The following is a 15,868-nucleotide window of genomic DNA, read 5'->3' as shown; positions in this document are numbered from 1 at the left end:
TAGGCGGGATCTTAAGGAGGAAAGCCCGTCGAGACACCCTAATCTCTCTCTTTCTCGCTCAACGAGCCGCTTATGCAAAATCCGCGAGTTATGACCGTAAGTAACGGTGAGACGGCTTCTCTCTTCTCGACGCGCGCGTCTGTTTGTCGTCGACCGTTTAACGTCGCTAATACACGGTTCACGCTTGCGAAACGAGTAACTGGCGCGGCCGTGGGCTCCCAACACGCTGATGCGCGTTTTCCATCCCGCCACCACCAAGGCGACGACGACGTCGCGTCGCGACGGGTCGTCCGCCGTCGCCGTCGCCGTCGCACCGCGCCTCGAGGCGCCTCCGCTTGTGTATCGCGCAGCGTCATCCCTAGACTCTTGGCCCCGGCAATTTAGCACGTCCTTTTTCCCCTCCCGGCCGGCGCGCTCGCAGGTAGATCCTTAATTATCCGACCGGCCAACGACCGGTTGTCATCGACAGCCGGAGTGATGAGCGCGAAAAGACCACCCGTAGCTTCCCATCCACGCCTTTCATCTGCGGATGGGTATATCCGCAGGGTTGACACAGCGAAACGATGCTGGAGAAGGCGAGTGAACGAAGGGGGGAGAGAGAGAGAGAGAAAGAGGATATACTATATATTTACATATCGGAGCTTGCTTGCACGGCTCGGAGAGGTGTACTCTTCGATAAGATACTCGTGCGTATAACAGATAATAACGAAAAATAGAGAACGCGAGGAGTCGTGACCATAACGATTAGAAATGAACACGAAAACCTGACATTACGATACGTATATTATACCCCCCGTACAATGTAAGTCTTGTAGGTACGTAACGTCGGGAGCTCCTAATGTAAAGAATAAATTATAGATCCTAATGAGCGCTCGTCGCGCGCTACACATTGGAGTTGAAAAGGAAAAAAAAAACAAAAAAACAAAACTGCTTTACCGTGAGTAACGTGTTCATTTTGCAAGCGGTCGCTATCTCCTACGGACCGGTTGGTCCAGCGAATTTTTAGCGTCCACGTTAATGGATCCTGCCGATTGTGGGATATCATCTCGTAATTTATTCATTGTCCTCAATGGAAAGCCGTTGCGATCGTTGATCGATGGCGCCGCTGATTTGTGCTGGCCAGCCGCGTTGTTTAATTTATTCATCGAACTCTCTCTTTGGCCTGTAAATTTACGATGTTATTATTATGTTTTATATGCAAAGTCATCGATTACCTATGCGCCATTCTTGCCGGTTCTCGCGCAGGTAAAGAAGCGGCGTCCGTGGAAGCGTTCTGATTTACTGGCTTCGGGCTTTAACGGGGATAACAAAGCATCGATTGTTCTTGCTCGCTTGATGCGGCCAAAAAATAAACTAAGATTAAACTATCGGCCCCGTCCCGGAGGCCGATTCGGTCCATATTTGGCCCGATTCGGACATAGCCATACGTAGCTTCGGACACATAGCCTTGCACACATGCATTCGTTACACGCGAGCTGAGAAATAACATACGTTCTCTTCGGCGCTCTCAGCACTTGTAAGCATCGTCTGACCTTGTTAAATATTTGATAAACAAGGACGAAATGACGATGCTTGCAGCGCTATGAGCGTTAAAGCGAATGCAGCCATATAATATCTTACAACTTTATAGTAACTGCTCGTGTGCATAATTTTGTATAATTAAAATTAGATACGTGTTACATTTTTTAATATTACGTTATGTATCTCGATATATCAATTTTAGCTATAGCTATTCAGACTACACAAATCGTTTTCTGTCGAGAAATTGTTGTTGATAATACTTGGATTTGTAAATCTGAATTAATAATTTTCTAACTTGAAAATTACTTAAGAATTACTCTTTCTTGAAAAACATATTAAAATTGATACATCGAGATGTATAAATATTAAAAAATGTAATACGTATCTCTTTATGAGTATTTACATCGAATATTGTACAATAACTTTTAATGTAAAATTTCAAATTAAATTTGATATAAAAAGTCTACTTTTGTAGACTAGAAGTGATCGTAAGTTTCGATCATTATTTTTGTTTTGTGATCCTTTAAAAGGGGCCATAAAGCCGTCTCTTGACATCAGTATTTTTTTTCTTTTCATCATTGGCATTAAACCAGGTGCAACAAGTGTATGCAAAATGCCGTTACTGCAAGCTAAGCGTAAAATTGGATGAACGTCGTCGTCGATAATGCGAATGATAATATTCACGTGCTGTACTACATCGCTTCTAACTCTTAAACGTGGCTCACCCTTCTGTGAAATCTAAATGTCGTACCGAATCGTTCGCATGAATTTTTAGGTTTCAATTCGTCTGTTGCTTCTCCCGTTCCGTTTTCCGATAACGCGGTCATGTACGAGAGAGTTCGCTGAAGGCCTGGATGGGCGACATAACGAGCATGCAATATCGAATATCGTAATACCGTAAAATTGAGAATCGCTTTCTCGATGTCCGATTGGAAAATGATCTCGTAACGAGCGAAATTTGCACGTTACTGAACTTTAATTTTTCTATTAGCCTTCTTCTATCTTCGTCAATTCCGTATTCTGTATAAAAAAATGCAATAATATAATAGTACCAATATGACTTACCGTAAATTGGAAAAGTCTCCCGATGAAATGTGCTCATGGTGATAAGGAGAAATTAAAGTTTTTTTTTAATTTTTCAAGGTTTTTTTTAACTTTTCAACGATATATTTCATTATTCTTTATATTATTGATTCATACAAATTTGTAATGTAAATTACTATATTATACTAAATTTTCGGCTCATTTTGACCAAGCTCTTTTAAATAAATGTCTACGTTAATCCAGATTGATATTTTGCTCGTTATCTATTGTTTTCTGTTTTTCTCGCTTTTTGATGCGCGCGGATTATTTCATTGCGACAACAATTACATACACGATGGCATTTTGTCAAAATATTAAATGCTTATATTATTGCATTTTAATTGAATTATTGATGTCATTAGTCAGATCGATGCGTAAACAAAGCGCTTGCATTTCCGGTCATTGTGTACGCGATATAACCGGATACGCTCGCGCGAAACAACTTCGTTCCTTCGCTGTTCGCCGACTACATCCGGCAACTTCAGGCACGTAACTTCTAGCTGATTTAACACGAGCCAGTCATAATGATCATATTCCTGGCACTTCTGGCGCTTTTCGTCGCGACTGTTGATGGCGGTCTACTCGAAAAATACGCCAACGCGTCCGGAAACGTATATCACGGTAGGTGAGTGCACTCACATTTCGCAATCGCTGTCAATTTATCGTCGCGACGAAATCTGAAACTGAATCTCACGAAATAACAATTATGACGACTAAGGGCTAATGATCTTTCAAAATCACAATACATATGCAATCATTGAAAATTGAAAATTCTGCATAGCGTGAAAGTAAAAATTTTTATTCACAACGTTCTCGTCACGTCATCGTCAGTGACGTAATTGTCCCTTTTGAACGTGAACCACCTAGGTACACCCGAGACATTCACGGGCCGGAGCTCTTGGTACCGAGGCGAGTGCTCGCAGATGGCACCTTTAGCACGTATTCCCTGCCGAATTTCTATAACCGTCGTGAGATCAGCGAGCGCGGCAAGCGATCCCTCGGGTCGGCCGATAAATTGCATCTGGTGCTACCCTTTAACGGGATCGATCACCACGTGGAGCTCAGCCCGTACCATGAATTCATCTCGCCTGACATGGTGGTGGAGACGCGAGGCGCCGGGATCGGCTCTAATCTCAATGAGGGTCTGAGATTCAGGAAGGCGTCCGATCGGCAGTGTCACTATCGCGGTACCATTCGGGGCCACGTCAATTCCAGGGCGGCTCTGTCTCTGTGCGACGGTGTGGTTAGTGTAGCATATCGTTTAAATATTTTTTTACGGTGTTAACGAACCGAGAAAAGAATCCCCGTCAATTTTACGCTTTGTCGTAATAAGGTCTTTCTGTATTACACATATCCTTCGATAGAGAATCTACCTATCTCGCGTTAATTGGTTTCCGTGTAATATTCATACCGGAATACAGGTATTCCTCTGCTAACGACTATCTCGATTTACGAATTTTCAGACTTACAATCTTGGCATGTTGTTGATTGAAAATTAACTAGTAAATTGTTACAAAACTAATTAAGCATTCGTTAGCCAGTAAATCAAAAAATCAAATATTATTTTTGTAATATTAAATATTATATTGAGAGAGTTGTATTTTTGAGAAAAAAATAATATTGTGTTTTAATTACTTGTTGAAGTTCATTTTTGTTTAAGCTAAATATTAATTTTATAATAGAGAATGTTGTATTACTAATTATGATTTTGAAAAGATTTGTTGTTTTGTCATTTTCTAAATAAAGGTTTATAATTCTTTTTAGTAATAAAATAATTATTTTGCGTAACTTTTGTGCTTTATTTATATAAATGCTATTTGATTTACGTTCGAAACCTCGAAATGTAGTTTTGTCGTAAGCGTAGGAATATCTATATTCGTGATATTTTTAATTCATCGATGTAAAGATAATTAATTGATTGTTTATGCAATTTAAAGATAAATTAATCAACGTGATTGCATGACCTAATGGTCGTACTTATCTTTTCGAGGAAGAAAAGTCAATTAGTTCAGATTGATAAATGTTGATTGACGTAAGATCTGATTGCGAGTCAAATTTTAATCTTTGCAGCTCGTATGGTTTGTTAATTTTAATGAGAGTTGCGAGCTGCAGAGATAGAACAGAATTTCGAAGTGGTTACGAGTGTGGTTGGTGCACATAATGCGTTCCACGGATTCCTTCGGGAGATTAACGTTAACGAAGCAAGAGGAGAATCGCGAGCGTAGTCGGATATTGTAGAAAGGTTGCGTCTGAAACGTTTCCTAAATCCCGTCGAAATTCAATGCGGATGTTACGGCATTTTTCATGCCACGATATTCTTTCACGTTACTTTATTACGTTCACCAAGCGCGACGCAATAACGTTAGATAGAATGCAGTCTAAATGTTCAAGACCTCGTGATGTAATTGCAATTTATAAGCGACAAAGTGACTAGACTAGGTATAGACGAAGTTATTTTAGTAGCGCATCCGCGTTTTTGTATCGCTAGATGTCTGTGCAGAAGATAAACATCGCTGCCATTTTGGCTCATCTATTACTGATATCATTACGAGATTTGTATCGCTTGCAAATTTCATTTGTTTATATTTTGTTTTCTCTTGTCGTGCATTTTAATGTATGCGTGATGATCATGAAAATAGAAACAGTTTGGTAAACACGTAACGTATCGATTGCAGGGTAACGCGCGTGTCGATCCAAATGCAAATGCATTGTATCAACATGCATGTTTCTAAGTGCGTAATAAAAGAGTCGATCCTGGGTAAACTACGAGCGCGCCGCAAAACGCGTGTATCACGCAGCGGCATTTAATCGCGGTGTTACACTGACGCAATATTCATTCTGGTACGCTGCACTTCGACCACTTGCATATCATCGGTTTGATTACGCGACGGTTTCGTTTTTCGAAAAATAGAACGAACGGTAGTACACGGAAAGAACTATTTGCTGAAAAATTTAGTTTCGAAAATAACACCATTCGATGAAGTTTGATCCTTTGTGCAAAAATGAATGTGAATAATCATTTTTGCCTACTGGATACGAATTTGTTGTCAAAATTTTGGCATCGCGTCGCAATGTTTAGAAAAACGGTCAAAAAGAAAAAAGGCGACAAAATCATTGTTTTTCTCAAAATTGTGACAGAATAACTTACATTTTTGATAATTTGTGTCCGGCAGACACAAAAATACGTCGGAAATGACTATTCACCTTTGTATTGCTAATGTTGGACATTGTAATTTTTGTTAATCATCAAATCAAATATAGAAGAAGTTCAAGCACGATGAGCAATACTTTGAAAAAATTTTAATATTCTGCCTAACCAACTTGAGCATCTTATATAATTATTTTGAGAGTTTAAAAAAATAATTTTCAGATCTGCATCCCGCTAAATTTTTAGATTCTTTAGCGAAACCGTTCTTTCCGTGTAAGAATCGCGTCGCAGCTGCGAACGCGCTGTCGATACTTTCGTAAAGCACATCTTTTTTTTTTATTCAAATATAGTATAGCTCGATTGTGGTATTAAAGAAAATTGAGTCTCTCGATTACATCGTGTACGAACGTCGATATTTGCGTTGAATGCACGAAGCGATAGTTGTACTACAGTGTGATACCCTCAATAGCCTCGAAAGTAGTTTTCCGCCGCGGCTCGTTATTTTCTAAGTACAAGGCGAACGATTACGCGTGCCGATAAACTGCAAGCTGCGCGAAACGGGTAGAACGCCTGGTTGATTCTATTAAATGTAAAGTCGCGACGCACGTCGAGAGCGCGATTACTATCCACGATTTTCCGCCGGTCACGCGAATTTGCGGCAAAACGAATCGACAAACGACATTTGCGTCCGTAACGGGTGACCCGTTAAATGCCGGGTGTGTGCTTTAAACGCTTCTAAATGACGGAGCCGTGCGATTCGACCGAAATGTCACGTAGAATGCGACGCGTTTGGCCTTTTCCCATTCTTACTCGGCGAACTCATCGACTCTCTCACTTTCTGCACAGCATTTTCGATGTACAATAATGTATTTATATCACACTGAGAATATCCGTAGACGATGGAGGGGTCCGCAGTTTGAGTTTGCCATAACTTATCTGTCATGAAACGTTGAAATTAATAGCCCGACCAGACAGAAATCCCAGCGAAATTAATTCAACTGCTCATAAATCTTAATGTACGTTGTATGACGAGAAAGAAATAACGTTTACGATACATTTGACATACGTGATTTCACACGTTAATCGTAACGCTGATCTTTACCGCGCGCGATCGAAATCTCGCAACGTAACGATTTTACGTCAGCCAACTGATATGTCACGCCGTAAATATGAATGTCGATATTTTATTTTACATTATTATCGGCAACGTGACACACACCTCTCTCGCGCGCAGGCTGGCTACGTGCAAACTAATCACGGACGGTACTTCATCGAGCCAGTGTATCAGGCGGAACCCGAGCCCGATGGCCAACACGTTCACGTGGCTTACAAACGAGACGCGCCGCACGAGAAGAAAGGGCAAACCGATACCGTGTCGAAGAGATACTGCGGAACCAGCGGTTGGTACCTTCTCGGATATTTCAGCTGTATTCCTATCTCGCTTATATGCCCCCTCTCCTTCCTAAAAGCAATTTTGAACGAAGCTAGGCATTGCCAGGCCATATCCCGCCATTTATTACTTTAACATTTCATTTTAACTCGAGACGATATAGTTCCCAGCCCGTGTCGCGGGCATTTATTATGTACCGTAACGCGAGAGGATTTCGCATAGTTACGAGCAAGTGACAAATAATGGCGCGTAGTTTGTGGAAGCTCATTCCCGCTTTAACAGACAACTGGGAGTCAGCGTGGGCGGAGCAGTTGGCTAAAAGGCAGATGCAGCTAATGGAAAATAATTCTCTTGGTGCGAAGCGTGATACCGTGGTATCTTCGGGAACGCACAGTATACACCGTTACATTGAAATTGGATTAATTGCCGATCGGAGATTTCTCGACTTCCACAATAATACAGATTACGAGCGGTACCTCTTGACAGTCATGAACATGGTGTCGGATTTTTATCACGACAGCTCCGTGGGGAATCAAATAGACGTCGTTTTAGTACGCATGATATATTTGGAAAAAGAAAAAGAAGAGGTAACGTGCGATCATAAGATGAAAAATGTCGAATGCGTTTAGAAAAAATGTCCCAGTGATCGAACTTGTCTCTATACCCGAAAACTTATATTATCTTAAATGTTTTTTTTATAATACTAAAATTTAATTGCAATCTTTAAATACTTTAAGATATTTATAAGGTTTAACTGTATTATAAAAAAAAATAAAAAAAAATTGTTATACAATTATATAAAGAGAGGTTAAAGCTTAATAATGACGTTCTTAAAAAAAAGTAACATTATGTTAAGATATTTTTTGTATGTTATAAATAGTAAGTGCATTGAAAAAAGTATTTAAGACAAGCATTTAGAATATTAAGAGTAAGCGTTTTAGATTGTCCAGATATTGATTTACATTTGTTGCACAAGATTTTATTATTTTAAATATTTTTTTTTTTGTATTTTTGTACGTCAATCATAATATTTTTTATATCACATTTTAGTTAATTATATAATTATTTTATATCATGAATTCTTACAAAAATTTAACAATCTTAATTCTGCATCGTTGCATGTTCGATTATTGGGACATTTACTTTTCTAGAAGAAAAGAGAAAGATATTGTTACAACAAAAATTGCCTTGTTTAATTGAAATAAACAAAATATTTAATACATATTTATTAATATTAAACTTAAATATTTAATTTTTAATATATATTGAATTAATCAATATATATTTTAAGTATTAAAATTTTTACCAATTAAATTAAAAGCAACATTTACGTGTAACATTAATATCCTATTTAAAGATCCTATTAAAACTCAATATACTCATAGATAGATTTGCTCATCAGTCCAGCTGCCGAGGATACATTAGAGAGTTTCGCGAAGTGGGCAGAAAAGATGAATCCAAAAGATGACACGCATCCTAATCATTATGATATCGCGGTGTTAGTTACTAGGTAATTTTCCTAGATATTGACCTAATCGTCATGTACATCGTATCGCTACTCGCATGTATCCTCAGGTATGATATTTGCTCGGAGGGAACCAATTGCGACCTAATGGGTTTGGCTCATGTTGCTGCGGCCTGCGATTCAGCGAAGGCTGCCTGCATTAATGAAGACAACGGACTTCTGCTCGGCGTCGTGATTGCCCACGAAGTTGGTCACGTGTACTGTCCATGCAATCATGAAGTTTAAAGTGTTTTTATATAGAAAACAAGTTCTAATTTTTTAGGTTATCCGCAGAAATAAGTTATATTAAGTACTGATTTAAAAAAAATCGCAACGTAAAGTTAAGATTTTTCTTGTCGTTTACATAAGTTTATTGTTACGTACAGATTTATACAAGTTTAAAATTAACTTTTAATATAATCAGTCCTTATGAACGCGTTATGAATGTTTTTGTGCGAAAAGCCTTAGAAAGCAGAAATAACTTTTAGTACAAAATAAGTTTTTTTTTTAAACATTTATATATACAACTGATCCTACTACGATCGTTTTATGCAATTGTCGCAATAATGCAATCGAAGATAGAAAATTTCAATGCTTCGTGTTTTAATAAGAAATCTTTTCAGACTATTTTCCTTATACGAAAATGCTATTTTATAGAATGGGTTGCTCTCATGACGAGCCGGAAATCAGCGGATGTCCATCGCAGGACACGGACGATAGCTACTTTATTATGTCCCCTATCGTCTTCCTATATACTATCAGATGGTCGAGCTGCAGCAGGAGATTTATAACAGCTTTTCTCGAGTAAACCGAGTTGCATAAGTAATGACGGTGCATAAATAATGGTCGTTTTTAATTGTGCAATGCAATGATACACGATTCAATGCGCGTGTATAACACGCTTAACACACACACACACATATTCATAATTGCGTGCAAATATTATTCCAATAAAAATATTTCAGATTATGTCTGATTAGTCAATATTGTTCCTCATTATTGGACATTTCTACATTCGTCATAAATTTCATCTATTAATTATTTCACAATATTATTAAACTGCAGCAGAATTAATTAATGCTATAATCTATTTAATAAATCTATAATAATATATGTATTTTATGTTTAAAACGGGAATTGCAGTTTGTGTTATTTATTGATAACATTACTGGCAATACGTATCAAAAACGGCCATTTTTTGAATGAAATGCTTTTAAGTGTTTAATTATAATTTGTTTTATCACAAAATTTATTTGTGAAAAAGGAGTGGGCTGGGCGATTGTTTGAATGATAATCCGAGAAATCCGCCAGAGAAACTGAAATATCCCAACATGTTGCCGGGTGCGATGTACGACGCTGCCTTTCAATGTGACATGCAGTTTCCTGGATCGAAAGTGTGCTCGCAACCTCAAGTAAAGTTTTGATCTCGAAGCTTCGCATACGATCTTAATTGCGTTCTAATGTTTTCGAAATTCGATTATCGCGAATCGTAAATTACTACTTAGCGAAATTCAATGTCCTTTCCATTAATCATTGATAATTCTATCGTTATGTACCAATTATCTAAATTCCTTCTGCATTTTACCCATCACTTATCCGTTGGAAATGAAATGGCTCTTATTTATATTCATCACTTGTTATATTTACTCGGACTAGGTATATTCGATTATCTCGATCGCGCCGATGGAATATTCGCTCTTTGAATAAATTACTTAATGAAGTTACGTTTGCACGTAACATCTGCTTCTGTCGGTATCGGATTTCGTAATATTTATAAGACGGCAGTTCCGTATCTTATAAAGAGATCGCATTCGAGTTGCGCTTCCTCGTCCTATTCCTTTAAATCTAATCTGATTAGCCCGGGTACTCCTCGCGATCGTGTGTATATTACAGGCGAGCGGCTGCGAAAACCTGTGGTGCTTGACCAACACGAGCTGCTACTCCCTGGGGACGCCGAAGGCTGACGGTACGAAGTGCGGTGAGAACAAGGTGCGCGCAGCTTAGGTAGAACCTGTTCCTACGGCAAAATATATCCCCGGCGCGGATTATTTAGCAACCGCTTAGCGTCGTTGTTTATGCATCCGCAGATATTACCGGCGACGTAAATAATACGTCGCTGCGAGGTGACATCAATTATCAAACGAACGCGAACGCAAATGGCTTTCGACGCGATCGAAAGCCATTTACGTGGCGTGATCCACGGTCCCGGAACGCCGCCGGAAGCGTGGCGGAATAAAAGGGCGCTTCTCCCTCTCTCTTTCTCCGCGAGCGGAGAGATTTATTAAACGACGCGCCTTCCTCTCGCGCGTCGCTTCTCGCGGATGTAGATTTCGTCGCCTTCGGCGCGCTCGCGAGCGGCGGACGTAGATTTAATCGCGCCGGGGAAATAAATTGAAGTGTCAGGAAACTTGGCGCGCGCGCGCGCGCGACTCTCCGCGCTGGAAATTGGTATTCGCGTGAAACACGAGAGCGGAGAGTAGCTCGCGAGACATATTGCATTCTTCTAAGCCGCGAGACACAAAGGTAATGTAAAGAACGTTGTGCGTTGCACGCGGATCTAGTGGTGCATTCACAAGAAGTGCGTGGACATAGGCGCTCGACCGGCCGCGGTGCACGGCGGATGGGGCGAATGGGGTCCCGTAGGACCCTGCAGCAGGACCTGCGGCGGCGGCCTCAAGTACTCCGAGAGGGAATGCGACCGCCCGGTACCGGCGAACAGCGGCAGATACTGCCTCGGCGAGAGAAGAAGACTCTTCATTTGCAATACCGTGGTAATTTGCGTCTATCTTCCCTCCGGCTCCTCTTCTCGCGCGCGACTTTCCGCATATTGACCTTTGCTTCGTCGCGACACTCGACGTTAATCGCGCAATTTCTCCTGTGACACTTTAATGTTTTTAAGATGCCGGTCAAATTACACATTCCGCGAGTCACATGTACCGGCGATGGTCGCGTCTCTGTCTTATTTTCATTATAACGACGGTGGTGGCTGACGGCGTTGCGTCGTCACGCTTACGGGATTTTTACGTGTTTTTCGGCTGTGAGATACCACGTTTCGTATTACTACATATGGTGACGCGAGTTAAAACGCGCTGTAACAAATTCAGTTCAAGAGCGAAACGGGAAGAGAGAAAGAGAGAGAGAGAGAGAGAGAGACTCTATCATTGCCGCGAACATCTCCGTGGTGGAGCTCGGCGAAACGTTTTAATTCTTTTTAGTCGTATGACGATTCTCTACGCTGTCGCAATTCTACCGTGTACCATCCCGCACGGAATTCCGTCACACATTCGCCGTAACGTTCCGCGTTAAATTGCGCAGCCCTGCGACCCGACGAAACCGCCGTACCGTGCGGTACAGTGCTCGGAACACGACAACGAGGAGATCCTGACGGACGGGCTTCATCAATGGAAGCCATACATGGACCCGAAATTAGAACCTTGCGCGCTTTACTGCATCAATGAGAAGCATACCTACGTGAAGATCTCACCGACGGCGAACGATTCGACGCCCTGCAAGGCCGGCACCAACTACATGTGCATCTCCGGAACTTGCAGGGTGTGAAACTGTAACTTTTCGGAATAGATTCACCTTGCAGAGAAATCTACTATCTGTGCTAGGATTGCCGTGCTGATCCGATAAAGTTCCTTAGTTATAAATAAGTTACAAATATAGATATCTTTTAATATAAGTTGTAAATATAAATATCTTTTAAGATAACAATTCTAAATGGACGTAAAAACGTTCAATATTTTTTTAGATGTACATTTAGAGTTTGTTGTTTTAAAAGATATTTATATTTATTGCAAATTTACGACATTTAGTGCAAATGTCGTAAAACTTTACAAAATTATGTATTTGTATTATTTATTTATTATTTGTTTCTCCGGATTTTCTTCGAATATGATCGATTTTTTAGAGACGCTTTAGGTTTAAATTTCTCAATTAATGAATATTATATGTTTGTTACAAAACACAAATGCGTGCACGTAATTAGATTAATGCATTCAAAATAATTAAGAGCACACGCGTAAAATACCTACGTGTCTGTGACAACTCTTGTTATTTTAGCGAAATGAAATTTAGTAGTCGGTTTCTTGATATTTATACGCGGGTTCGTAATTACTTTCTTTGTAGCCAGCGTTAGCTGTTCACCATTAATTAACGGTGTAAATTTATGTATAAACTTAGACATTTAAAGACGTGAGATAAAAGAGACAATAAACAACAAAATTTAGCATTTTCTTTAAAAAAAATAGTATCTATCTTTTTGTTATGAATAACTTTTGTAAAGAAATTATTTTTTTACCTGTGAGACGTTCATAATTCTAATTAAATCCAATATCGTAATGCAAATTTTTTGCACTGTAGAAAGTTGGCTGCGATTGGGTGATAGATTCGGACGCAATCGAGGATAAGTGCGGCATATGTAAAGGCGACGGGACCAAGTGTAGTTTGGTAGAGGGCAAGTTTACTGAAACAGTGTCGCAAAATGGTAAAAATTTAGTAGATTGTGCTTACGGCCTGTCAGATAAAATCGCGCAGTTTCTTGTCATGGATACATTGTTCCTCTCTCTCTCTCTCTCTTTCTCTTCATAGCATATGTGAAGATCGTGACAATTCCGAGGGGAGCTCACAACGTGCAGGTTTCCGAGAAAAAACCCAGCGAAAACATGTTGGCCGTGAAACTCCAAAAAGATAAAACGTACTGCATCAATGGAGACAAGTGAGTTTCTACGAACTCTCTTGCCGCGCGACTCGCTCTCCTTCTTTTCTCTTTTCCGTCTTTAATTTATAACGCCCGCAGCGCGTATAAACATTCCCGGAAAATTGATACGCGCAGATACTTTTTTGTAACGATGATAAAACGTATTTTTTTCACTGTATACTTTTATGACGTCGTAGCCGCGAGTTTAAGAGCGGGGATTACGAGTGTGCTGGAACGATGATTATCTACACGCATCCGGAACCGGACAAGGAAGTAGTGTATATGAAAGGCCCGCTATCCGAAGATATCGAGATACAAGTAAGCCGTGTTCATTTCCCGATGATTATCACGATGTGATATCCGGATATCGCGCACACAGCGTAATTATCGGTATTCCGCGCGATACGTGTACTCCATCATATAAAAATCCAATACCGCGAATGTATCTTTTATTCGCAGCTCTTTAGTTTTTATAAGATTACAAATTTACTTAATGCAAATTTTCTTTTTGCACAATTATTATAAATATTTTACTCTTGTACCCTTTAATTGTGAATCGATGATGAAATGTGTCTAAATAATTTTCAAATTGTAGACTGAAAAAGTGTGACTATGCCGTCGAATAACTTTTATTTAATTAAAATTTTATAACTCGGAAAAAAGGATGCAGCTGCAATTAATTGCAGCAGCAAAAATTTGTGTGCGGTAGTTAAATTTTAGCTGTATACAATTTTTAGTACGTGTTCTTCAATCCCCAAGACAACCCTGGAATAGATTATAAATACTACGTGAGATCGACGAACGTATCGTACGCGCCCAGGTATATGTGGGACTTCGTCGAGTGGTCAGAATGCAACGCTAAGTGCGATGGTGGCACGATGGTAATTTATGTGACAACGTTATACGCGCACGCGGGTGCTTAATGCGACCGCGAATACGACCGCTTTTATGCGAAGAACGTGTCATCGATTTGCGCAGATATCCGAGGCGTCCTGCATCGAGGAACAGGGCGGACGAGTGTCACCTAACTTCTGCGACGGCATTCCACGTCCGGAAGCAAAGAGCCGCATCTGCAATCAGGCCCCTTGTCCTGCGAAGTAAGCTGCGAGTTCCTCAACGTAGCAATTTCCACGCGATAATAGATGTAGACAATGCATCGTTAATATAATTTTACGTAATTTGTTGGACGGAGCAGTTAAAAATAAGACATGTATTTTATGCATAATCACATAAAATTTGAGATTTCTCACATTGCTGCTTCTTTTTTTTTTTTTTTTATTGCCCGTAGCTGGATCTTGTAGAAACACGTAGTAACGGAAAAATTTTTATTCTTGAATAGCGAGAAAATATACATAACTTATCACTATTCCGACCAACAACAACGATTCAAATAATATCCACGATGCTGAGATAAAAATCTCTGACCGCTATTGGCTTCCGCTCCATCGATCTTAGTTCCTTCTTTAACGATGACGTAGTACCACGCACCTATGCCCGCATACGTTCGCCGATAAATAAGATATTAACTCAGCGTCGCATAAATATCGGTCTAGCGTTTTGCGCGCACATTAGCGTCCGCTCGACGAATCTGATGTAAAGCAAATAAATTCATGTCCGTCGCGCGTGCAGATGGAGAGTGAGTCAATGGAGCAAATGCAGTGCCTGCGATGGGAAGAAGGGTATGATGCACCGCAAGATTCAATGCGTACGGCCAGGTGCCAGACCCGGGGAAGACGACGTGCAAGCGAATCTAGACGCGTGCAAAGGTCGCGTACCAAAACAGAAACAGGAGTGTATAGGTACAATCGTGGCCTTTCTCTAATGCAACTTGAAATAAAAATTCAAAACTTGCCATAATTCTGTCGAGAAAACGCTCTGCGTTCGCATTAGGTACCAGACCCTGCAGAAAGTTGTGTTCTAAGAAAAGACGACGGTCCGACGAGCAAGGGCTCACGAATGCGAAAGAAAGAGCGAGTTTATCGCCAGACGATCAACGGAGAATGATCTACAGATTCGTCGATCTCGCTCTAGTCCGTCACTCGGATAAGACTCGCGACAAGTTGCGCGATGACGACTCGAAGCTCGAAGGGACGAGCGCCGCCCGAGACTTCCGACGGGTCCTTTACGACTGGGCGATGACAAACGAGAACAAGCGTAAGCGCACCTGCGACGCGGAGGAGAGATTCACTACGCTGAAGCCGGGATCCATCATCAAGGATGCGATACCTATCGAGAACATTGTACTGATGCAGGCACCTTATATGGACGAGTCTCTTCAGTCTAATCTGTCGGACAAGGCGTTCCAGGAAGCCGGCGATGTCGTCGGTGTGGGCATCGACACGAGCCGGGAGAAGGTGTACAAGGGCGCCCAGGCGATTAAACTTATCCAGCAGTTAACTCATCGCAATCTGACGGCGAGTCCGCGTGCCGTCTCCATTGCCCAGAGCGAAGCTATCAATCCATCTCAGTCCATCGATACCGCGGAAAAAAGGCGTTGAGCGAGTAAAAAAATTAAATGTT

At 40.6% G+C, this 15,868-nt stretch overlaps 2 protein-coding genes across 2 annotated transcripts in view; one reads left to right on the top strand and one right to left on the bottom strand.

Moving 5' to 3' along the window:
* Nucleotides 1-1,558, bottom strand: part of LOC105200792 (A disintegrin and metalloproteinase with thrombospondin motifs 7) — a 53,866-nt gene extending 52,308 nt beyond the window's left edge. The window contains 2 exon segments of the mRNA XM_026130120.2: nt 937-1,162; nt 1,215-1,558. The gene's annotated coding sequence lies outside the window, so the exon portion shown is untranslated.
* A 1,570-nt stretch (nt 1,559-3,128) lies between these two features.
* On the top strand, nt 3,129-15,865 carry LOC113002946 (A disintegrin and metalloproteinase with thrombospondin motifs 10). The gene is given in 18 exon segments (XM_026130139.2): nt 3,129-3,229; nt 3,472-3,886; nt 6,768-7,260; nt 7,380-7,729; nt 8,528-8,652; nt 8,718-8,864; nt 9,304-9,450; nt 9,911-10,063; nt 10,545-10,635; nt 11,208-11,474; nt 11,953-12,198; nt 13,012-13,238; nt 13,546-13,701; nt 13,808-13,814; nt 14,086-14,265; nt 14,327-14,445; nt 14,960-15,178; nt 15,180-15,865. Coding segments are annotated over 18 exon segments (4,110 nt in total). The 3' UTR covers nt 15,847-15,865.
* Nucleotides 15,866-15,868: the final 3 nt, after the last annotated feature.

This window comes from Solenopsis invicta, chromosome 2 (assembly GCF_016802725.1).
Source record: "Solenopsis invicta isolate M01_SB chromosome 2, UNIL_Sinv_3.0, whole genome shotgun sequence".
In the NCBI taxonomy this organism is placed as follows: domain Eukaryota; kingdom Metazoa; phylum Arthropoda; class Insecta; order Hymenoptera; family Formicidae; genus Solenopsis; species Solenopsis invicta.
This window is presented reverse-complemented; position numbering and strand designations above follow the sequence as displayed.